General features: G+C 45.8%; 1 protein-coding gene across 8 annotated transcripts in view; it reads left to right on the top strand.

Moving 5' to 3' along the window:
* The window catches only part of LOC143275352 (diacylglycerol kinase delta-like), a 314,465-nt gene that overhangs the window by 204,184 nt on the left and 84,533 nt on the right, over positions 1–25,748 (top strand). The window contains exons 1-2 of one of the 8 annotated variants that reach the window (XM_076579398.1): positions 10,373–10,596; positions 18,468–21,572. The exons of 5 other annotated variants lie outside the window; for them this stretch is intronic. In XM_076579398.1, coding sequence (XP_076435513.1) covers positions 21,369–21,572 — 204 coding nt within the window. In that variant the 5' untranslated portion in view covers positions 10,373–10,596; positions 18,468–21,368. Of the gene's footprint in view, positions 1–10,372; positions 10,597–18,078; positions 18,125–18,306; positions 21,573–25,748 lie in introns of those variants that run through there. 2 more of the 8 variants (XM_076579397.1, XM_076579396.1) reach the window with 2 other exon arrangements.

The raw sequence follows: 25,748 nt of genomic DNA, 5'->3' as shown, positions 1-25,748 counted from the left end.
TGATGTTGTCTGTTGTGTGGCGATGTGTTGGATTTGTGATTGTAGCTGGGGGAGAGGGGTTTGTAGCTAGGGGGAGAAAGGCCTGTGGGGTTGTTGTAGCTGGGGGGAGAGAGAGGTTTATAGCTGGCGGAGAGAGGTTTGTGGGATTGTAGCTAGGGGGAGAGAGGTTTATAGCTGGGGGAGAGAGGTTTGTGGGATTGTAGTTGGAGGAGAGAAGTTTGTGGGATTGTAGCTAGGGGGAGAGAGGTTTATAGCTGGGGGAGAGAGGTTTGTGGGATTGTAGTTGGAGGAGAGAGGTTTGTGGGATTGTAGTTGGAGGAGAGAGGTTTTTGGGATTGTAGTTGGAGGAGAGAAGTTTGTGGGATTGTAGCTAGGGGGAGAGAGGTTTATAGCTGGGGGAGAGAGGTTTGTGGGATTGTAGTTGGAGGAGAGAAGTTTGTGGGATTGTAGCTAGGGGGAGAGAGGTTTATAGCTGGGGGAGAGAGGTTTGTGGGATTGTAGTTGGAGGAGAGAGGTTTGTAGCTGGGGGAGAGAAGTTTGTGGGATTGTAGCTAGGGGGAGAGAGGTTTATAGCTGGGGGAGAGAGGTTTGTGGGATTGTAGCTAGGGGGAGAGAGGTTTATAGCTGGGGGAGAGAAGTTTGTGGGATTGTAGCTAGGGGGAGAGAGGTTTATAGCTGGGAGAGAGGTTTGTGGGATTGTAGCTAGGGGGAGAGAGGTTTATAGCTGGGGGAGAGAGGTTTGTGGGATTGTAGCTAGGGGGAGAGAGGTTTATAGCTGGGGGAGAGAGGTTTGTGGGATTGTAGATAGGGGGAGAGAGGTTTATAGTTGGGGGAGAGAAGTTTGTGGGATTGTAGCTAGGGGGAGAGAGGTTTATAGCTGGGGGAGAGAGGTTTGTGGGATTGTAGCTAGGGGGAGAGAGGTTTATAGCTGGGGGAGAGAGGTTTGTGGATTGTAGCTAGGGGGAGAGAGGTTTATAGCTGGGGGAGAGAGGTTTCTGGGATTGTACTTGGAGGAGAGAGGTTTGTGGGATTGTAGTTGGAGGAGAGAGGTTTGTGGGATTGTAGTTGGAGGAGAGAGGTTTATAGCTGGGGGAGAGAGGTTTGTGGGATTGTAGTTGGAGGAGAGAGGTTTATGGGATTGTAGTTGGAGGAGAGAGGTTTGTGGGATTGTAGTTGGAGGAGAGAGGTTTATAGCTGGGGGAGAGAGGTTTGTGGGATTGTAGTTGGAGGAGAGAGGTTTATAGCTGGGGGAGAGAGGTTTGTGGGATTGTAGTTGGAGGAGAGAGGTTTGTAGCTCGGGGGAGAGAGGTTTGTGGGATTGTAGTTGGAGGAGAGAGGTTTATAGCTGGGGGAGAGAGGTTTGTGGGATTGTAGTTGGAGGAGAGAGGTTTATAGCTGGGGGAGAGAGGTTTGTGGGATTGTAGTTGGGGGAGAGAGGTTTATAGCTGGGGGAGAGAGGTTTGTGGGATTGTAGCTGGGGGAGAGAGGTTTGTGGGATTGTAGTTGGAGGAGAGAGGTTTATAGCTGGGGGAGAGAGGTTTGTGGGGATTGTAGCTGGGGGAGAGAGGTTTGTGGGATTGTAGTTGAGAGAGAGGTTTATAGCTGGGGGAGAGAGGTTTGTGGGATTGTAGTTGGAGGAAAGAGGTTTATAGCTGGGGGAGAGAGGTTTGTGGGATTGTAGTTGGAGGAGAGAGGTTTATAGCTGGGGGAGAGAGGTTTGTGGGATTGCAGTTGGAGGAGAGAGGTTTGTGGGATTGTAGTTGGAGGAGAGAGGTTTATAGCTGGGGGAGAGAGGTTTGTGGGATTGTAGTTGGAGGAGAGAGGTTTGTAGCTGGGGGAGAGAGTTTGTGGGATTGTAGTTGGAGGAGAGAGGTTTGTAGCTCGGGGGAGAGGTTTGTAGCTGGTGGAGAGAGATTTGTGGGACAGTAGCTAGGGGAGGGGAACGGGGGGGCGGGCGGGGGGGGGGATGCAAACAGAAACATTGAGCAGGGTGGGTTCAGGACCCACCCGTGTTTTGTGTGTGCGTGCGTGTGTGAGTGCGTGCGCGCGCGCGCGCGCGCGTGTGTGTGTAAACATGTGTGCGTGCACGTGGCTGTGTGTGTGTGTGTGTGGTGTGCTGTGAACCAGGAGGATGAATGGGGTCATAAATAACGCTCTTCTCTCCGCTCTCTCTCTCTCTCTCTCTCTCTCTCTCTCTCTCTCTCTCTCGATGTGACCGATGGATTGCCCCACCCCCACCCCCCTTACCTTCCTTCTTCAACAACAACAACGACAACAACAACAACACACACACACACACACACACACACACACACACACACACACCTGACCCTGCCACCCCCCCCCCCCTTCCCACCTGGCTTCCTACCCGTACACCCCTTCACTGCATGTACCCAGTCACACAACACGAGTGGGAGCTGGGGGAGATGTGGGGTGGGGGGGTGGCGGGTTGGGAGTGAAGAGAGAGATGAGGGGGTGGGGGGCGAGGGAGAGAGAGAGAGAGAATGAGGGGCTAGGGGGGCGAGGGAGAGAGAGAGAATGAGGGGGTGAGGGGGGGGGCGAGGGAGAGAGAGAGAGAGATATGAGGGGGTGGGGGGGGCGAGGGAGAGAGAGAGAGAGAGTTGTCTTGGGCTTTAAATGTTTTCTCTCTCAGGTGACATGTATGTGAGAGAGGGAGGGAGGGAGAGAGAGAGAGAGAGAGAGAGAGAGAGAGAGAGAGAGAGAGAGAGAGAGAGAGAATGTGTGTGAGAGAGATGGAGTATGTATGTGTATGTTTGTGAGACACACACACACACACACACACACACACACACACACACAGGGAAATAGAGAGAGAGAGAGCGCGTGTGTGTGTGTGTTGCAGAGAGGAAGAGAGAGAGAGAGTGAAGTGAGTGAGAGACAGAGATAGATACAGAGAGAATGGGAGAGAGACAGACAGAGAGACACAGGGAGAGACAGAGACACAGAGAGAGAGAGAGAGAGGGAATGAAGGATGACTGATAGCAACATATCCCCACTCCTATTATCACCCCACCATTAAAAGATAGAATGGACACTACTCGGCTTTATCGGCCACTTCCTGCCCTTCTCCCTCCCTACCCCCCTCCACCCGCCACCCCCCTTCACACACACACCCCCCTCCACCACCACCACCCCCCCCCCCCCACACACACACACACACACACACACAAACGCACGCACGCACGCGCGCACACACACACACACACACGCACACACACACACACACACACACACACACACACACACATCCACTCTAACCTTCTTCCACTCTTCCCCAACACACACAAGCACAAACACGCGCGGGCGCCTCTCTCTGTGTCTGTCTGTCTGTTTGTCACACACACACACACACACACACACACAAACGCACGCACGCACACACAAACACACACACGCACACACACACACACACACACACACACACACACACACACACACACATATCGACAGACAGACACGCATCTGTACGCACACACACTCAGACACGCTTTTATTATAATAAAAAAAAAATTTTTAAAAAATGATGCTAATGCACACACAAGCTTATACAACATTCCGGGGACAATGCGAAGGGTGGAAGTGCAGCACAGGTATTCCCCGTTTGTCTCCCTTGGAAACAAGGCCAACACAAGACAAGACACGTTCTTTATCACTGAGAATGATACATGAGCAATGTTGTTTTTTGTTTTGTGTTTTTTTGTGGGTATATATATTATGTGACTGGAGTCAAACTCTCATAACTTTTCGATTATTCCATGACCCGCGACCGCATTCCCACCTAGAACGGAGCGTCACTGAGTCTCTCTCTCCCTCTCTCTCTCTCTCTCTCTCTCTCTCTCTCTCTCTCTCCCTCTCTCTCTCTCTCTCTCTCTCTCCCTCTCTCTCTCCCTCTCTCTCTCTCTCTCTCTCTCTCTCTCTCTCTCTCTCTCACCTTCTTCTTCCCTCTCTCCTTCACGCAAAAGCAATGTTATTTTGTGGGGAACTGTGTATTTTCTATGCTATTTATTGTTCTTGTTGTTGTTGCCATGCAAAGTGGGGTTTTTTTGTTGTTTTTTTTCCTTCTTTTTTCAGTCTTCTTGTATTTCCTAGATTAGTTTATACGTTTTCTTTACGAGGGTAGGATGAAAACAGGCCGATAAGTGCCTATTCCTTTTCCCTCAATAAAAAAAAGTTTCGATTTCTCTCTCTCTCTCTCTCTCTCTCTCTCTCTCTCTCTCTCTCTCTCGATCTCTCTCTCTCTCTCTCTCATCAAAATTATACAGTGATCTTTATGCTTGGGCAGGCAACCAAATGACAATGGGGAACTTGCATATGTAAAATTTTGTCTTTGTCTCTTGGGTTTTTCTCTGTGTGTGTGTGTGTGTGTGTGTGTGTGTGTGTGTGTGTTTTCTTAAATAAGGAATGCTTTAAGCAACGAATTATAAAGTGTAGGTGGCAGGAGTGGAACTTTCCGTATACGAGCGAGTGATAGATTCCCAGTGTGGAGACTGTTTAAGTGGATTGGATTGTTGAAGCTTATTTATCTTCGGATATTTGTAGTGTTATGAGAAAAGCTTTGTAACTGAGGTTTTTTTTTTAGAGTTTGGTGTGTCAGAATTTTCTGTCCATTTTTTGAAAGTCCTGACTCTCCTAGCTCTCTTCTTCTTCTTCTTCTTCGTATTCGTCCTCTCTCCCCCCCCCCCTCCTCTCTCTCCCTCCTCTCTCCTCCACTCCTCTCTCCCTCCTCTCTCCCCCTTCCTCTCTCCCTCCTCTCTCCCCCCTATTCCCCTCCTCTCTCCCTCCTCTCTCTCTCTCCTCTCTCTCCACCCTCCTGTCTCCCTCCTCTCTCTTTCTTCTCTCCCTCCTCTCTCTCCCCCTTCCTTTCTCTCTCCTTTCTCCTCTCTCTGTCCTCTCTACCCACCCTCTCTCCCTCCTCTCTCCTCCCCCCTCTCTCCGTCCTCTCTTCCCCCCCTCCTGTCTCTCTCTCTCTCCCCTTCTCTCTCCTTCCTCTCTCTCCCCGCTCTTCTCTCCCTCCTCTCTCCCACTCCTCTCTCCCTCCTCTCTCCTCCCCCCCCTCTCTCTCTGTCTGTCACACACACACACACACACACACACACACACACACACACACACACACACACACAAGCTATGGGAACGATACCACGTGTAGTTATCATCTCGGTTTGCTAAATCGGGTTCCGATCAACGCAGGTTTTTATCTACAACAACTTGCATAACCTTCACTGGCTATTTCTGTCCACCATCGTCTGATGTCCGTGTGTGTGTGTGTTGTGTGTGTGTGTGTGTGTGTGGCTGAATGTCTTTCATAAATGTTGTTTAAAATGGAAACTAGAGGTTGATGTAAAGAAAATTATAATGATGATATTTAATTGTACCAAAAAAAAAAGAAATATAAATAGAATCAAAAGCCTGATTTTGATTGAGTTGGGTGATGCGTGAACTATTTTTATTTTATTTGGATGTTGTCGATTCTTTTAAAATATATCAAAGTATCGTGTTTAGCCGATACGGCACTTTAGATCTCTCTCTCTCTCTCTCTCTCTCTCTCTCTCTCTCTCTCTCTCTCTCTCTCTCTCTCTCTCTCAATGTTTTTGTTGTACGAATCTGAAATATAGAGTTATGAAAATAAATATTGTTGTTCATATTTTCTTTTATGGTGCAGAAATGTGGAATTATGAAATGTAAATATACTTGCAAATTTAGAATTGAATTTTTTTTTTTAAACCATTGTTCAAAATTGAATAGGACTACTCTGGCTGACATGATTATGTAGAGAAACTGGTGTTTGTCCGGTTAGCGTATTGTGAAAATGAGATTAGCTCGATTTTGGATCAGCTTAATGTTATCAATCAAATACAAGAAATATATTCTGTAAAAGATATACTTGATAATATTTGATTTATATAGACTTGTTTTTTTAGGTATTAGGATGCTTAACCCTTCTTGGAGAGGGAATCTTTCTGCAAGAATGTCAACATATCGTTGAGAGATGATTTTCAAAATTTATGGAGGCAAGCTTGTGGCGAGTAATAAATGCTTGTTCGATCGACATTTCAAAAGCGACACAGATGTCAAAATGTTTGATGAGTATGCGATCAGCTATCTTCAAATTTCGAAGTAGTAATCATAAGTTGGAAATAGATATAGCGAGACGCAGTGACATACAATGACAGTTGGGTTGGTTATGTAAGTTTTGTAACATGTTTGTGATTGGGGATGAGTTCCATTTTTTATACTGGAACGTTCCAAGTACGATCAGCTGCGAGAAAGGTATTTATTTACCTAAGAAATATCTGTCTCCAGGAGAAATGTTTTTTTTTTTAAATTTGTGTACTAATTATGCTCAAAGGGGGGCAAACAGAGTCGTCACGTACACGCACGTTCACTCATACACACACGCGTTGGCACGCACACACGCACGCGCGGATGCTCGCACGCGCACAGAGCTACAAGCACAGAAACGGTTTTTTGGGGGTGGTTTTTTTTTAATTCATTTTCTTCACTTTATTTATATCTCAGCTTAGTTTTGTTCAAAACTCATGTATGTTCACGTCTTCTAGTTATGATGATGACATCCGTCACATATTCAGTATGTACGCGTGACAGGACAGGACTTTATATAAGATTTTCTTGTTGTCCTGTTCATCGATATCTGTGTTGTATTGTGACGTGTTCCAAATAAGATACTGTTTAAACCAATGTACGGAATGTGGATGATGGCCTAGAGGTAACGCGTCCGCTTAGGAAAGCGAGAGAATCTGAGCGCCGGCGCTGGTTCGAATCACGGGCTCAGCCGCCGATATTTTCTCCCCCTCCACTGGACCTTGAGTGGTGGTCTGGACGCTAGTCATTCGGATGAGACGATAAACCGAGGTCCCGTGTGCTAGCATGCACTTGGCGCACGTAAAAGGACGCATGGCAACAAAAGGGTTGTTCCTGGCAAAATTCTGTAGAAAAATCCACTTCGATAGGAAAAACAAATAAAAGTGCACGCAGGAAAAAGTATTTAAAAAAAAAATAATAATAAAAAAAACCAGTGGCGCTGTAGTGTAGCGACGCGCTCTTCCTGGGGAGAGCAGCCCAGAGAAATCTGTTGTGATATAAAAAAGAGAAATACAAATACCTTGTGAGCGGGGGGGGGGGGGGGGGGGGAGGCACAGATACATGGTCAAGAGATGTAAGATCAAACAAAGCAAACAAAACAAAATGTGAATTAATATGACAAGAGAGACAGACGGACGGACAGACAGACAGACAGAGAGAAAAGGGTGGGGGTGGGAGAAATGGAATGTGAATCCGGGATGTAAAAAAAAAAAAGAACCACGTGAAACGTTTCGCCATAATCGCTTCCCCACTGCACAACACCACCCACCCGCCCGCCCGCTCCCTCCCTCCCTCCCTCCCCGAGAATGAAACTGGGTTTCTCTCAGCCCCCCCCCCCCCCCCCCCCCCCAGCCCCTCTTTACTCCATGATACTCACGCCTGGTCCTTATCTTCGCTCTGCCTGCAGTCTGTTATTAAGCCGTGTGGCAGCTTTTTGCGTCACTCAGCCCTCAACACCACCACCACCCCTTCCCCCTTGCCCCCTCCTCCGCATCCTCCCCCCCCCCCACCCCCCAACTCCCCCCCCCTCCATTTCTCTCCACCCTCCCTCTCTTCTCTGACAGTTTATTCCTAGTCTCCACTTTTTCTTTCTCTTTCTTTCTCTCTGTCTCTGTCTCTCATTTCTCTCTGTCTCTGTCTCTCTATGTCTCTCTCTCTCAGTCTTTCTCTCTCTTTCTCCCTTTGTGTCCCTCTCTCTATATATATCTATCTCCCTCTCTCTCTCTCTCCTCCCTGCCTCTCTATCTCTTTCTCTCCCCTCTCTCTCCCTCTTTCTCTCCTGGCTCTCTTCCTATCTCCCCGTCTCTCTCCCCCCCCTCTCTCTCTCTCCCTCTCTCGCTCTCTCCCCCTCTCTCTCCCTCTCTCTCTGTCTCCCCACATCTCTCTCTCTCTCTCTCTCTCTCTCTCTCTCTCTCCCTCTCTCTCTCTCTCTCTCTCTCTCTCTCTCTCTCTCTCTCTCATCGTTTCTGAGAACGTTCAGAGCAGACTGACGGATCTATCTCACTGTGTCATAATAATAATACTGTCAGTGCGAAAAAAAATGGTCGTCACTTTCTTCTTTTAAAAGAGGACCAACAGGGTTTTCGTGAGGCTTGTAAGGAGTTTCGCTCTGTGTGTGTGTGTGTGTGTGTGTGTGTGTGTTCGTGCAAGGAGGTGGTTGAAACGCGCGTTTTTATGCTTCAGCAAACGCATGGAGTGTTGTTGTTCTGTCTTTTCAAGATAGTGAAGATTTTTTTTTCTTCTTCTTCTTTCTTCTTCTTCTTCTTTTTTCTTTCTTTTGTGTGTGTGTGTGTGTGTGTGTGTGTGTGTGTGTGTGAGTTGGTGGTTGTACAAGTTCGTTCGTACCTGTTGGCTCTTTTTTTTTGCTAGAGCACGGTTTTGCGTTTCGAGGGAAATAGTAATAGTAATAATAATGATTATATATATATTGAGTGAAAAGAGTATTCTAGAAAAATAAGATACGGTTTATGGTCGAAGGGACAGTTCTTATCCTCAGATATCGAGTAAAAAGAGTAGGGGGGGAGGGGGGGGGGGGCAAGGGGAAAAAAAAAAGAAAGAAAAGTGACACGGTTTTATGGTTGAAGGAACAGTTCGTTCTTATCCTCAAGAGGTTCGCGTTTTCGGTTGTTGGTTCCCTTCGAAAGTGAAAGACGCACGTCCATACATGCTGTGCCCAGTAATTAGGAAAGTTTCAATGCATGTTTTGATTGATAGTTGACACTGTTTTGATAGAAAACATGATAATTATTTGGTGAAAAAAAACAACAACAAACAAAACCCTTTGGCGAGACTTGTCATTCGAGAGAGAGAGAGAGGGCGGGGGGCGGGGTTGGGGTTGGGGGGGGGGGCATCAGTTGTAGGCCGGGAAGAATGAACGATTGAATGGATGAATGAATGAATGAATGAATGAATGATTTAACCTGTTTTTCTATAAGGCGTGCAGAGAATTCTTCACACTTAGGTTTGCGTATACATACATCCAAAGCGCCAACCAAGCACTCACAAACACGTGTACGCTGAGATTAAAAAAAAATAAAATAATAAAATTAAATTAAATTAAAAAAAACTAACAAGAAATATGTGCCTGCACGACAAACCACACACACACACACACACACACACACACACACACACACACACACACACACACACACACACACACACACAACCTTCACCGTCTTTCCGTCACGCGCGTACACGCACAAACACACACACACACGCGCGCACAAACAGACACACACACAGACACACACATCATCTCTCACACACACACACATGATCACACACACACACACACACACACACACACACACACACATGATCACACACACACATGATCACACACACACACACACACACACACAGTACAGTGTTAGACCCTCTCGACAGGAATGACTGTTAGTGTTACGTCTTGTCCTCTGTGTGTGTGTGTGTGTGTGTGTGTGTGTGTGTGTGTGTGTGACGCACGTGGTTGAGAAGAGGGAAAGGCTTGTTTTGTAGGCCGCCCTGTTATTATACAATTAGTGGAAACCTGTCTGTTTGTCTGTCTGTCTGTGTCTCTCTCCTTCCACGCCCCCCTCTCTCTGTATGTCTGTCTGCCTGTTGGTCGCTCTCTCTCTCTCTCTGAAATATATATGTGTGTGTGTGTGTGTGTGTTCGCGCACGCGCGCATGAGAGAGAGAGAGAGGTGAGTGTGTGTGTGTGTGTGTGTGTTTGAGAGAGTGATTGCGTGTGTCTGTGTGATTGTGTGTGTGTGTGTGTGCGTGTGTGATTGTCGGTGTGTTGTGTGTGTGTGTCCGCTAGGGTGTTTTTAGTGAGGGTGGGGAAGTGCGTGTGTGTGTGTGTGGAGGGGTGTGGGGCGGAGAGGGTGTGGGGTGGTAGGATGAGAGATGACATTCTTCACTCTTCACTCAATGACGTCCTGGCCTGACTGCCGCCGATTGAGACGTGTGTGTGTGTGTGTGTGTGTGTGTGTGTGTCACTGTACATTGTGTGTGTGTGTGTGTGTGTGTGTCACTGTACATTGTGTGTGTGTGTGTGTGTGTGGAAAAGTGGCTGCAGACAATAGTGTCATTCACTGAAGGAGTCAAGTCAGTGTGCTCAGTGACACAGAGAGAGAGAGAGAGAGAGAGAGAGAGAGACACACACATATCTACAGTCAGTCAGTCCGAACACTCAAATGCTGTGCCCGCTTTCTGTCTTCTCTCTCTCTCTCTCTCTCTCTCTCTCTACTTGCCAGCTCCAGAAGTCGTGGGGCTGGTTCCCTCTACTCGCCTTGTCAGCCAAAACCTGGGACCGGTTTAGAGAGAGAGAGAGAGAGAGAGAGGTAGTCAGTCATATAGTCAGTCTGGGCCTACAGTGAGTTACAAGTATTATACACGCCACCTGTTTCACTTTGGACTTTGCCAGCAGTGGGTGAACGTTACCTCGATTTTCAGCCGGCAACGCTTGAGCGAGAATTGAGACGGTGGCGTCAGTATTTTGTGTGTGTATTGGGTGTGGGGGCCAGTAGTGGTGGCGGGGACTCGTTGCGTTTAGCGCAATCAGCTTGCGAGTAGTAGGGAGTGTTGTCGTCGTCAATCTGACAGTTTGGTGGACTGACTGACTGACTATCGGGCAATATTATCATCCATCCAGAAGTAGTTCTTCTGCCTCCACTTCCTCCACGGTTATAATTGTGACTGACATGGAGTGAATGTCATCCACGTCTTGTGAAACAGTTACTCATTCCATCTCGGGGCGGCGGGGGAAACTGAAAACATGATTGTGGATATTGCTGACGGCTCAGTATCGTCAGTGTTTTGCCCCTGCTGTGTGTGTGTGAGTTTCAATAGTGTTTTTTTCCCTGTGTGGGTTGGTAGAAAGTTGGGTTTGGTGGGGGTTTTTTTTGTTGTTGTTTCGTTTTTATTCGGACTGGGAAAAAAAGAGAAAAGAGTTTCAACTCACAGTATCGTTTGTTTTGTGTTACAGTGGTCTGAATGTTGCTAGACAGTTTTCTTCACTCGGACCAAAAAAATAAAATAAAATAAAATAAAAAAAGAGAGAGGAGTTTCAACTCACTTGGTTTGGACTATTGGTTTTCGTTCTGTGAGTGTCAGTAGTCTGAAAAAAGAAAAGGGTTTTAACTCAGACGCATTTAAAAAAAACACAAAAAAACACCTATCTATAAACACTCTCAGCTCAAGTTCCTTGTCACAAGTTCTCCAACACCACCCATGTCAGCTCACTTTGGATACATGTGTGTAGAGTTGGAAAGGGAGAGTGTGCGTGTGTGGGGAGGAGGGGCGGGGGGGGGGGGGTTGAGAAAGAGTGGTCACGAATGATTTATGTAACTTGTAAAAAAAATTTTTCTTTCATGTAAAGCGCCCTGAGCTCTTAGAGAGAAAGGGCGCTATATAAATGTACATTATTATTATTTTTATTTTATAATTTCTGTACTCGATGTGGACTATGTCGTTTGTTTTGTGAGTTACAGTATGTCTGTTGGTAGATAGTTTTCTTTACTGGGACTGAAGAGAAAAAAAAAAGTTTCAACTCACTGGTCAGTATAAGGAGGAAGGTGTGTGAGTTACAGTAGTCTGTCTGTTGGTAGAAAGTTTTCTTTACTGGGACTGAAGGGTAAAAAAGTTTCAGCTCACTGGTCAGTATAAGGTGGAAGGTGTGTGAGTTACAGTAGTCTGTCTGTTGGTAGAAAGTTTTCTTTACTCGGACTGAAGAAAAAAAAAAGTTTCAGCTCACTGGTCAGTATAAGGAGGAAGGTGTGTGAGTTACAGTAGTCTGCCTGTTGGTAGAAAGTTTTCTTTACTCGGACTGAAGGGTAAAAAAGTTTCAGCTCACTGGTCAGTATAAGGAGGAAGGTGTGTGAGTTACAGTAGTCTGTCTGTCTAAGAGGAAGGTGGCAGAATGGTTAAGACGCTCAGCTGCCAATACAGAGAGTCCGTGAGGGTGTGGGTTCGAATCCCGCTCTCGCCCTTTCTCCTAAGTTTGACTGGAAAATCAAACTGAGCGTCTAGTCTTTCGGATGAGACGATAAACCGAGGTCCCGTGTGCAGCACGCACTTGGCGCACTGAAAAAGAACCCATGGCAACGAGAGTGTTGTCCTCTGGCGAAATTACGTAAAATGAAATCCACTTTCATAGGTACACAAATATGTAAGCATGCACTCAAGGCCTGACTAAGCGCGTTGGGTTATGCTGCTGGTCAGGCATCTGCTCAACAGATGTGGTGTAGCGTGTATGGATTTGTCCGAACGCAGTGACGCCTCCTTGAGAAAGTGAAACTGAAACTGAAACTGTCTGTTGGTAGAAAGTTTTCTTTACTCGGACTGAAGAAAAAAAAAAGTTTCAGCTCACTGGTCAGTATAAGGTGGAAGGTGTGTGAGTTACAGTAGTCTGTCTGTTGGTAGAAAGTTTTCTTTACTCGGACTGAAGAAAAAAAAAAGTTTCAGCTCACTGGTCAGTATAAGGAGGAAGGTGTGTGAGTAGTCTGTCTGTTGGTAGAAAGTTTTCTTTACTCGGACTGAAGGGTAAAAAAGTTTCAGCTCACTGGTCAGTATAAGGAGGAAGGTGTGTGAGTTACAGTAGTCTGTCTGTTGGTAGAAAGTTTTCTTTACTCGGACTGAAGAAAAAAAAAAGTTTCAGCTCACTGGTCAGTATAAGGAGGAAGGTGTGTGAGTTACAGTAATCTACCTGTTGGTAGAAAGTTTTCTTTACTGGGACTGAAGAGAAAAAAAAAAGTTTCAGCTCACTGGTCAGTATAAGGAGGAAGGTGTGTGAGTTACAGTAGTCTGCCTGTTGGTAGAAAGTTTTCTTTACTGGGACTGAAGAGAAAAAAAAAAGTTTCAGCTCACTGGTCAGTATACGCAGGAAGGTGTGTGAGTTACAGTAGTCTGCCTGTTGGTAGATAGTTTTCTTTACTCGGACTGAAGAAAAAAAAAAAGTTTCAGCTCACTGGTCAATATAAGGTGGAAGGTGTGTGAGTTACAGTAGTCTGCTGGTAGAAAGTTTTCTTTACTCGAACTGAAGAGAAGAAAAAAAAAAAACCCAAGTTTCAGCTCACTGGTCAGTATAAGGAGGAAGGTGTGTGAGTTACAGTAGTCTGTCTGTTGGTAGAAAGTTTTCTTTACTCGAACTGAAGAGAAGAAAAAAAAGTTTCAGCTCACTGGTCAGTATAAGGAGGAAGGTGGCAGAGTGGTAACGACGCTCATCTGCCAATACAAAGAGTCCGTGAGGGTCTGGGTTCGAATCCCGCTCTCCCCCTCCTTTCTTTCTCTCAAGTTTGACAGGAAAAATCAAACCGAGCTTATATAGCGCCTGGTGCTTCGGTTGAGACGACTGATAAACCGATGGTCCCGTGTGCAGCACACGCACATGAAAAAAAAACAAACCAAAAAAACAACAAACCTTGGCAACGAGAGTCGAGTATTGCCCTCTGGCAAAATTCTGTAGAAAAAAAAAATCCACTCTGATTAATACACAAACATAATTATAGGCATGCACTCAAGGCCTAATTGAGCGCGTTGGGTTATGCTCGGTTCGGTTACGTTCGGTTAGGAGTAGCTTTTTTTTTGATGTCCCGTCGTCCCAAATGCTGATGATTGTAGACATTTTGTAATAAAAAAAAAATGGTGATGTTCACATTGTTATTGAAAAACCAGTGTACATATTGTCGTCATTGGTCATTATAGAAAAACCAGTGTACACAATCATCGTCTCTGGTCATTATTGAAAAACCAGTGTACACATCGTCGTCATTGGTCATTATTGAAAAACCAGTGTACACAATCATCGTCTCTGGTCATTATTGAAAAACCAGTGTACACATCGTCGTCATTGGTCATTATTGAAAAACCAGTGTACACAATCATCGTCATTGGTCATTATTGAAAAACCAGTGTACACATCGTCGTCATTGGTCATTATTGAAAAACCAGTGTACACATCGTCGTCATTGGTCATTATTGAAAAACCAGTGTACACAATCATCGTCTCTGGTCATTATTGAAAAACCAGTGTACACATCGTCGTCATTGGTCATTATTGAAAAACCAGTGTACACAATCATCGTCTCTGGTCATTATTGAAAAACCAGTGTACACATCGTCGTCATTGGTCATTATTGAAAAACCAGTGTACACAATCATCGTCATTGGTCATTATTGAAAAACCAGTGTACACATCGTCGTCATTGGTCATTATTGAAAAACCAGTGTACACAATTATCGTCATTGGTCATTATTGAAAAAAACAGTGTACACATCGTCTCTGGTCATTATTGAAAAACCAGTGTACACATCGTCTCTGGTCATTATTGAAAAAAACAGTGTACACATCGTCTCTGGTCATTATTGAAAAAAACAGTGTACACATCGTCTCTGGTCATTATTGAAAAACCAGTGTACACATCGTCGTCATTGGTCATTATTGAAAAACCAGTGTACACATCGTCGTCATTGGTCATTATTGAAAAACCAGTGTACACAATCATCGTCTCTGGTCATTATTGAAAAAAACAGTGTACACATCGTCGTCATTGGTCATTATTGAAAAACCAGTGTACACAATTATCGTCATTGGTCATTATTGAAAAAAACAGTGTACACATCGTCTCTGGTCATTATTGAAAAACCAGTGTACACAATTATCGTCATTGGTCATTATTGAAAAAAACAGTGTACACATCGTCTCTGGTCATTATTGAAAAAACCAGTGTACACATCGTCGTCATTGGTCATTATTGAAAAACTAGTGTACACAATCATCGTCTCTGGTCATTATTGAAAAACCAGTGTACACAATCATCGTCTCTGGTCATTATTGAAAAAACTAGTGTACACATCGTCGTCATTGGTCATTATTGAAAAACCAGTGTACACAATCATCGTCTCTGATGATTATTGAAAAAACAAAAACAGTGTACTCATCGTCATTGGTGATTGTTGGTTGGAAAAACAGTGTACTCATCGTCATTGGCGATTATTGAAAAAAACATCGGTGGTTATTGAAAAACCAGTATACTCATCGTCGTTAGTGATTACAAACTAACAAGCCAGTGTTGTTAGTGGAAGTTTCGAAACGCTTTCTTCTTCTTCTTCTTCTTCCTTCCTTCCTTCCTTCCTTCCTGTGACGTCATGCTGCCATATGAAACGTCATTCAGGAACTTCACGGAAGAATGGAGCGCGCCACAACGAATCGCGCGGTTGTCTGACTGCACGCTCTGTGTGTGTGTGTGTGTGTGCGCGTGTGTGTGTGCGTGTGTGTGTGTGTGTGTGTGTGTGTGTGTGTTCCTCCGTTCGTTCGTTCTTTTGCTTCACGTCTATTCACATGTGTGATTTTAGACGAAAATCCACTATCTTCACCACCCCACCCCGGGGGACCCATGCCTTAAATCATCACTACTTTCCCTGTTCATCTCTCCTCACTTAGCACAAGAAATAATATAAACGAAAAAAAACAAAAAAACTAACTAGTCAGCCATGAGTACAATTTCAACAAAGAGCCAATTGGGCTCCAAATTAGACTCCGAACTATTTCAAACACATGTTGACTATCATATAAAAAAAACCATAAAACTAAAACATTTCTAATGGAAGCAGATGGAACTGTGGATTTTGTAAAATGACATAGGTTAATATGGTTTTTAACTGATCACATTTTATGGAAGGTAATTATGCACGGGGGTAATTTCATTACCGCAAATGCAAGTCACATTACAAGTATATCTTCTTCTTGTTGTTTTTTTATGGCATCCAGTCACAGTCGTCGCGCGTGTGTCTGTGTGTGTGAGAGTGTGTGTGTGAGAGTGTGTGTGTGTGTGTGTGTGTGTGTAGTTCCGCAGACTGAAACACACTTTCGTAACAGGACGGAAGTGACATGATTCAGAGCTACGCCTTGTGCCGGAGCGTTTTCCGGCTGCTTCGCTCGGTGTGACGACAGCCGAAAGTGCGCCGGAAACCCCCATCTATCGGCACGTGGGGTGTAGGGGTGGTAGGGGGTGGGTTAGGGTGAGGGGTGGGTGGGTGGGGAGAGAGTTTATAGTCAGTTTTGACTTGTTTGAAAAAAAACAACAACAAAAAACCCGGGCAATATCCAAATTTCTTCCCGTGTGATTTTCCGTTCATGGGGGGGTGGGGGGGTGGGGGGGGGGGGGGGGGGTTATAGGCCTTAGTTATGTCTCTTGACAGGGGAAGATATGCAGAGTATGTATTACATTGTTATTTCAACAAATTTACGATTTTTCCCGTCTTCTTCGGAGCGAAACTGAATGGAAAGAACACAGGGGGAAGAAATGTGGACATTGCCCAGTGTCTGTAGTCACTTTTGACTTGGGCACTGTCCACATTTCTTTTCTTTCCCTGTGTTCAGTTTCGTTCCGCCGAAGACAGGAAAATTGTAAATGTGTTTAAATAACATTGTGATATATAAATCATACTGTACATTTCTTCCCCAGTAAAGAGGCGTAAAAAAAAAGGGGGGGGGGGGGGGGGCAGTCGAAGAGTGGAGAGGAATAAATGTTGAGTATAAATTACAATGTTATTAACCAATTTACAACTCCACCCCCCCCCCCCCACCCCCCCCCGCCGTCTTATAAGCTGGGAAAATATAAGGAAAGAATTGTGGATATTCCTGTGACTTGTTTGAAAAACGTATCCGGTCTTTATATAACAGATAGGAAATGAAGTTTTTGAAGAAAGATTTTCGTTGTTTTTTTTTTGTTTTTGTTTTTTTGTTTGTTTGTTTTTTAATCGGTAATGGGCGCTGCTTCATTCATAACTGACGTGGGGAAAAAAAAAAGCATTCGGTCTGAAAATGGGGACTAATGTCAATTTTTAACTAATGTCATTTGAAAAACAGGAGTTTGTTTATTCGCAAAGTTGGACATGACATCGTTGGTTGTAGGTATGGTGTGACAGGACCAGGTCAGACCCGTCGTGTTGGTCGGTAATGATGTTGATACACAACTATCAGGACCTCTTTGGTTCTCTTGGGACTGATACTGATGAATGCGGTGTGTGTGTGTGTGTGTGTGTGTGTGTGTGATTCTGTAGACTTTTTTTTTTCTCCATGGATATATTTTTTGTTTGTTGTTGTTTTGTTGTTTTTTTCGACTCGAATATTGTATTTCTTACATTCCATAATTTAACTTTTCTCTAATCAACGAACAGGGCTAGGGAGAGAGAGAGAGAGGGGGGGGGGGGAAGAAGCATTATCAGAGAGAGAGAGAAAGGCCGCATTGTGTGTTCTGCTGTTTACGTCAAACGTGTTGGACTGGTTGTAGACCGGCATGTCAGCTTACACGACACTGCTGTGTGTGTGTGTGTGTGTGTATGTTCGTGTGTGTGTGTGTGTGTGTGTGTTCGCGCGCGCGTGTGTGTGTGTTCGTGTGTGTGTGTTCGTGCGTGTGTTCGTTTTAAAAGTGATGTCAGACAAGGGCAAGCAAAAAAAAAAAAAAAAAAAAAAAAAAAAAAATCGAGGGACGGGGGAAAAGTCACTGTGTTTCTTCGCATGCGAGTATGTAAATGTGTGTGTGTGTGTGTGTGTGTGTGTGTGTGTGTGCGTGCGTGTGTGTGTGTGTGTGCGAGTGTGTGTGTGTGTGTGCGAGTGTGTGTGTGTGTGTGTGCGTGTGTGTGTGTGTGTGTGTGCGAGTGTGTGTGTGTGTGTGCGAGTGTGTGTGTGTGTGTGTGCGTGTGTGTGTGTGTGTGTGCGAGTGTGTGTGTGTGTGTGTGTGTGTGTGTGTTCCGGCATGTGTTCCGGTCTGTGTTCCGATGTGTGTACGTACGTACGTGCGTGCGTGCGTGTGCCCTTGGTTGTCTGTGTATATGAGGTTGAGGGGTGGGGGGGTGGTTGTGTGTGGGCGTGTGTGATAGCGTGTTTGAGTGGCGGCTTCCTCAACACTTGTTAACAAACTCTTCCTTCACTCGACGGATCCATGACCGCTAACGTTGCTCACATTCAAGTATTCAGCACGAGTTTTGTCTCAGCGACATGTCGATTATTAATAGTACAGCCGTTTGAATTTATTGTGTTTCGGTAGTGAGTGAGTTGGCGTGTGTGTGAGTGAGTGAGAGAGACAGAGAGAGAGAGAGAGAGAGAGAGTGTCAGTTAAGTTGTGTCTGATAGTGTGATTTGTATGCCATGCGGCACGAATTACACTAAAGTTTTGTGCTCGATGTTTTTTCCCAGCTTGTGCGAGACCAGGATTTCCGCGGCTGTTTGTGTTGATCAGTGTCCCCGGACAAACGTGTGGATTACACAGTTCCTACTGCTGGGATATACAAAACGGAAATTCCTGGTCGTTATAATCCCTTTTCTTTTTTCTTTTTTTTCTTTTGTTTTTTTTTTAGTCTGTGATGGACTGCATCGAGACTCTTCACCGGTCCGAGAGAATGGCCGGATAATTATTATTTGTCGCTGTTTGATGATGTTGTGATAATTTGGGGAGGTTGGGGTGTTTTGTGAACCTCAGTGTTGAGGCCCATGAGCACGTGACGAACGAACAATTACAGCACGTGATTTACAACAAACAACAGCGAGTGATTTTACAACAAGCAACAGTACGTGAACATCAGCGAGTGATTTACAACAAACAACAGCACGTGAACATCAGCGAGTGATTTACAACAAACAACAGCACGTGATTTACAACAAACAACAGCACGTGATTTACAACACACAACAGCACGTGATTTACAACAAACAACAGCACGTGATTTACAACAAACAACAGCACGTGATTTACAGAGTTGTTTACAACAAACAACAGCACGTGATTTACAGCGAGTGATTTACAACAAACAACAGCACGTGATTTACAGAGTTGTTTACAACAAACAACAGCACGTGATTTACAGCGAGTGATTTACAACAAACAACAGCACGTGATTTACAGAGAGTTGTTTACAACAAACAACAACAAACAACAGCACGTGATTTACAGAGAGTTGTTTACAACAAACAACATCACGTGATTTACAAACATCGAGTGATTTACAACAATCAACAGCACGTGATTTACAGTGAGTGATTTACAACAAACAACAGCACGTGATTTACAAACAGCACGTGATCAACAAGAGCACACCAGTTCCACCGAAACAAAACGACTGGACCAGAAGCGTGTGTTTTTGTGTGTGTGTGGTTTTTTTCCGACTTCGGTCTGAGTAGCAACAACAACAACAACAAAACAAAAAAAAAAAAAAAAACAGCAGCGGTGAAGCGTGAGAAGACTTGGAAACAAAAGTTCATCGTCACTACCACCACGAGAATCTCAGCGATCTTCTTATTAAAGTGAGAACAAGACAGAAAGACAGAAAGATAGACCCGTTTCTGTGGATAAGGTGTGTGTGTGTGTGAGAGAGAGAGAGGGAGAGAGAGAGAGAGAGCTGTCCCCGCCCGGATTACAACGCTGTGTGCGCACCGTGTGTGAGAGAGAGTCAGTGTCAACAACTCGAGAGGTGAAGAAGTTCGTGCAGGGGAAAGAGGGATATGAGTTAGTTCGTTTCAACGTGCATGGAAAAATCCTCAAACAACAGAAGTGATGGGTTCGGAAAAGAAATACAGTGTAACAACCTCACATCACTGCAAGAGGAGGAGGAAAGAAGAAGGAGGAGAAGAAGAACTCATTGAGAGCGAGAAGTGAAAGAAGAAGAAGAAAAAAAACGGGTTGACTGGAGAACCCACCCCGGTTGTCGTCAGCTGTGGACTGACAAGAGACAAGAGAGAGAGAGAGAGAGAGACGTCCATAGGGTTAGGGGTTCGAATCCCTGCAACACTAACCACGCTGTGCGGTGTAAGCCGACGGTGAAAGTGAAGGACAAAGCAGGTTGACCTGGAGAACCCGTTGTCTCCCAACTGTGGACTGACAGAGACAAAGAGACAAGACAAAGAGAGAGGGATAGAGAAACGTTCACAGAGTCAAGGGTTCGAATCTCCGTCACCTACACTTAACTCTCTCCATACGAACGGCGAAAGAGACGGCTTTAACAGCGTTTCAGCCCAATTGCCATCATCAAAATATTGCAAGCGGAAGGCTCTTATACTGAAGAGGTGAATGTTGACAAAGAATACCACAATTCTGACGACGGAAGCTAAAGGTTGGGTCATTCAGACACCCACTGGACATCCGAGGCGTCTGTGTAGAGGAGAAGAGAGGACTGGACGTACTGAGTGAGTTAATTAACCATGCTGTGCGGTTTGAGCCGACAGTGCAAGTGAAAAAGACAATAGCGGGTTGACTAGAGAACTCCCGTGGTCGCCACAGCTGTGGGGTAACAGAGACCAGAGAGAGAGAAAGAGAGAGGCGCTAGGCGGATACAGAAAAGTGCACAAGATTAGGGGTTCGGAAACCCCACCACCTACACTAATAACCATGTTGTGCGGTCAAAACTGACGGTGAAAGTGAAAAAGACAAAAGCAGGTTGACTAGAGAACCAGTGTGGTCGCCAGCTGCGGAGTGACCGAGACAAGAGTGAGAAAGAGAGGGGTAGAGAAACGTTCACAGGATTAGGGGGGGGGGGGTTGAATGCCCACCACTAACCAAGCTGCGCGGTCTAACTTCAATCCGACGGTAAAAGTGAACAAGACCAAAGCAGACTGACCGGGAAAACACGTGGTCGTCAGCTGTGGAGTAAGAGAGAAAGAGTGTGGAGTAAGAGAGAAAGAGTGTGGAGTAAGAGAGGGATACAGAAAGGTTCACAGAGTTAAAGGTTCGAAACCCCAACCACAACACCACCACTTACCCATGCTGTGCAGACTCAGTCGATGGTGAAAGTGGGGTAAAAAAAAAAAAAAGACAAAAAGCAGCTGTGAAGTAAGAGAGACAAGAGAGAGGGATAGACAAAAACGTTCACAGAGTTAAGGGTTCGATTCGCCCCAACGACCACACCACCACTTAACCATACTGTGCGGACTCACTCGACGGTGAAAGTGAAAAAAAAGAAAAAAAAAAAAAAAAGCAGGTTGACCGCAGAACCCCGTGGTCGCCACAGCTGTGGTGGAGTAAGAGAGACAGAGAGGGATACAGAAAGGTTCAGAGTTCAGGGTTCGAACCCGAACCACCACACCACCACTTAACCATGCTGTGCGGACTCACTCGACGGTGAAAGTGAAAAAAAAAAAGACAAAAAAAAAAGCAGGTTGACCGCAGAACCCCGTGGTCGCCACAGCTGTGGAGTAAGAGAGACAGAGAGGGAGATACAGAAAGGTTCACAGAGTTCAGGGTTCGAATCCCACACCACCACCTAACCATGCTGTGCGGACTCAGCCGGCGGCTGTCCAAGTCGTTCTCGCGCAGCTCGGGGGGCAGCGAGCGCAAGAAGGAGAGGCAGGAGGGGAAGAGGAAGAGGAAGGAGGAGGAGAGGCTGAGGAGGAGGTCCCTGGACGACCTCCGCGTGGAGATCATGGCCGACTTCTCCAGCGCCACCATCTACGACGACGATCAGGACCTGGAGGTAAAAGAAAAAAAGAACAGAAAAAAGCAAGTGGGAAAAGAGGGGTGGTTGTGGTGGTGGGGGCGGTGGGGCAGGCGGGGTGTGTGTGGGGTGGGGGCATGGGGGAGGGGGGGGGCGAGGGGGGTTTTCAGCTCTGTTTGTGTCTTTGTGTTTGTGTCTGTCTGTATCTCTGTTTCTGTCTCTGTCTCTCTCTTTCTCTCTCTCTCTCTCTCTGTCTCGGGCGAGGGGGGTATTCAGCTCTGTTTGTGTCTTTGTGTTTGTGTCTGTCTGTATCTCTTTCTGTTTCTGTCTCTCTCTCTCTCTTTCTCTCTCTCTCTCTCTCTCTGTCTCTCTCTCTCTTTCTCTCTCTCTCTCTCTGTCTCTTTCTCCCTCTGTCTCGCTCTCTCTCTCTGTCTCTTTCTCCCTCTCTCTCTCTCGCTCTGTGTCGCTCTGTCTCTGTCTCTCTCTGTCTCTTTCTCCCTCTGTCTCTGTCTCTCTGGCTCTGTCTATCTGTCTCTTTCTCCCTCCCCCCTCTCTCTCTCCCTCCCTCCGCCTCCCTCTCTCTCTCTCTCTCTTCCCCTCTGTTTAATGTCTTCCTCTCTGTCTTTCTGTGTGTGTGTGTGTGTATGCGTGTGTGTGTGTGCGTGTGTGTGTGTTCCTCTCTTTTTGTATATGTCTCCCCCTTCTCACCCTCTCTCCCCCCCCCCTCTCTCTCTCTCCCTCTCTCCCTCTCTCTCTCTCTCTCTCTCTCTCTCTCTCTCTCTGGCACTCTCTCTGTCTTCCTATTTCTGTGTCGTCTTTCTTCGTTTCTACGTCTCTCTGTGTGGGTCGGTCTGTCTCTGCGTCGTATCATCATAATTATGCTTTAACAGCTTTTTCCACACATGTATCGCAGACCCAGGCCTGACAGCTGCAGAATATCTTGCTTGAACTGTCTGTTTGTTTGTTGTTGTTGTTTTTTTTTGGGGGGGGGGTTAATCCTCTGTCTTTTTCTTCTCTTTTTGGGGGGAGGGGGAAGTCAACCCCCCCCCCCCCCCCCCAGCCCCTCCCCTCTCCCCCCAAGTCCTTTCGATCCTCTTATCGCCTCGCTCCTGTCAGTTGTCGTCATCCTCGTCCTCGTCACCATTGTCATCATCTTCACCATTATCATCTTCATCATCATCATTATTATCATCATCCTCATCCTCACCATCATCAACACCGTCGCCATTATCACCACCACCATTATCATCATCATCATCAACACTATTATGACCATTATCGTCACCATTATCCCCATTATCAACACCATTATCATCACCATCACCATTACCGTCGTCCTCACCATCATCATCATCCTCACCACCATCAACACCATTACACCATTATCATCATCCTCACCATTGTCTACACCATTATCACCATTATTATCATCATCAACACCATTATTACCATTACCATTATCATCGCCATCACCATTATCATTATCCTCACCATCATCAACAACACCATTATTACTATTACCATCATCATCACCATCACCATTATCATCATCCTGTCATCATCAGCACCATTATCACCGTTATCATCATCCTCTCCATTCTCGCCATCGCCATTACCCTCACTGTCATCATCACCATCATCATCATCATCACCATCCTTCCTGTCATCCTCACCATCATCACCATTATCATCATCACCATCATCATCATCACCATCATCATCATCACCATCCTTACTGTCATCCTCACCATCATCACCATTATCATCATCACCATCATCATCATCATCATCATCACCATCATCATCATCACCATCCTTCCTGTCATCCTCACCATCATCACCATTATCATCCTCATCCTCACCATCATCACCATTATCATCATCACCATCATCATCATCACCATCCTTACTGTCATCCTCACCATCATCATCATCATCATCACCATCATCATCATCACCATCCTTCCTGTCATCCTCACCATCATCACCATCATCATTAACATTATCACCATCAGCACCGTCGTCACCATCATCGTCATCAGGGTCACCATCATCACTGTCATCATCACCACCACACTGTGGTGCCAGACAGATTCAAAGACATGTATCATGCTGCCCTTTTGGGGTTGTTCAGGATAAATTAACAATACATGCACATTGTATGATTATTTAAACTATAACTTCAGTCCAACCATGTCAAACGAAACAGGCGTAAACACACACACACACACACACACACACACACACACACACACACACACACACACACACACACACACACACACACACACACACACCACACACACACCAACCACACACACACACACACACACACGTGCGCGCGCGCACACACACACACATACGCACGCACGTACACACAGCCAATACTGATAATAATGATAATATAAAATGAATGAAAATCTGAAATAATAATCATTTGCGAAGAGAAAGCATCGAACGTCAGCTCATTCCAGAAGCAAGGTCAAATCACGCACCTTGGCCTATTCTATTTACTTACTCTAAATCAAGTTGTGCTTTCTTCCTAGCAAAAAAGAAAATAAAAATAAAATTAAAAAAATAAATAGGTTTTTTTTGGGGGGAGGGGGGGGGGGGGGGTTAAGCACAAACTTGCGGTGATCAGCATTGACGTTCGTCGTCAGTATCAGTCTATTTCGAACTAGTTATACATCAATCATTCTTCGGACCTCTAGCCAGAGAGAAGGAAAATGACGTTTCATCCCCAAACAGTTCCCGCTTGTTTCATCACAAATTCTTGCTGAGAAATATTACTGAGAGTCAGGCCACCGGCATGGAGTGGGTGACGTCACACAGGGCGGTGTTTGTCTCCCGGGATGCCGCTGTCCCGGATCCGGAAGTCTGTTGCTTGTGGTCTACCGGCTTCCGGGAGTGGTCTCCCTTTCCCCCTTCAACACACACGTCCCCGGCTCTTGATGGAGATGTGTGATTATGATAGTCACAGTCGTGTCGCGTGTGTGTCGTGACGACTATTGACCACCAGAGACAGCAGAGGAAGGGAGCTGCTGTTCTCTCTGTGGCTGTCTGGGCTAGAATTTGATCGTTGCGGAGAGTAGTCTTTGTATTTGTATAATTTGTATTTCTTTTTATATCATCACAACGAGATTTCTCTGTGTGAAAGTCGGGCTGCTTTCCCTATGGAGAGCGCGTCGCTACACGACAGTGCCCCCCCCCCCCCCCCCACCCCCTCCCTCCACATCCACGTCTTGCCCAAGTTCTTACAGTCATTCTCCCTCCACCCCAACCCCCCTCTCTCTCTCCTCTCTCTCTCTCTCTCTCTCTCTCTGGGCCAAGGGTTTTTTTTTGTTGTTGTATTGTTGTTGTTGTTTTTTTGGACAGTCGGCGTTTTGGATGGGTTCCCAAAGCTGCAGCACTAAGTAAGAACCAGGTGCAGTCTTGCTTCCCGATTTCATTGTCCTCGACAAAACACTTAAGACTTTCCATTGCAGTGGAGAAACTATTGATCACACACACCTCTCACTTTGCGGCAGTGTACATTACTGTTTGCGGTGTTGTTGTTGTTGTTGTTGTCTTTATATACCGTTTGGGACACCTGTTGCAGGGTGCAGCACATATGTGTATGTTAATGTATTGTATCTCCATCTCCAATTGTGTGTGTGTGTGTGTGTGTGTGTGTGTGTGTGTGTGTGTGTGTGTGTGTACGCCGGGCTGTCAGGGATCCGAGAACAAGACTTACCCATACCAGTATGTCTGTCTGTCTGTCTGTCTGTCTGTCTGTTTCTCTCTTTCTCTCTCTTTCTGTATGTGTGCGTGTGTGTGTGTTAGTGTGTGTGTCTGTGTTTGTGTGTGTATCTCTCACTCTTTTATCCTCTGTCTCTCTCTCTCTCTCTCTCTCTCTCTCTCTCTTTCCCTCTCTTTCTCTCCCCCCGCTTTCTCTCCCTCCGTCCCTCCATTCCTCTCTCTCCCCCTCTCACTCTTTAATCCCCTCTCTCTCTCTTTCCCTCTCTTTCTCTCCCCTTGCTTTCTCTCTCCCTCTCCCTCCCACCCTCCACCCCTCTCTTCCCCTCTCCCACCCCCCTCCTTCTCTCCCCTCTCTCTCTGTGCGAGTGTGCCATCACTTTTTTTTTCTCACTGCCCACCGGTACCCCCCGCATCGATCCCAAAAGGGCTAGCACCCAGACACCACTAATGTCTAACGGAGGGAAGGACGAGGATGTC

This window comes from Babylonia areolata, chromosome 30, assembly GCF_041734735.1.
Source record: "Babylonia areolata isolate BAREFJ2019XMU chromosome 30, ASM4173473v1, whole genome shotgun sequence".
Lineage (NCBI taxonomy): Eukaryota > Metazoa > Mollusca > Gastropoda > Neogastropoda > Buccinidae > Babylonia > Babylonia areolata.
Note: the sequence above shows the minus strand (reverse complement) of the source record. Positions and strands in the feature narration are given on the sequence as shown.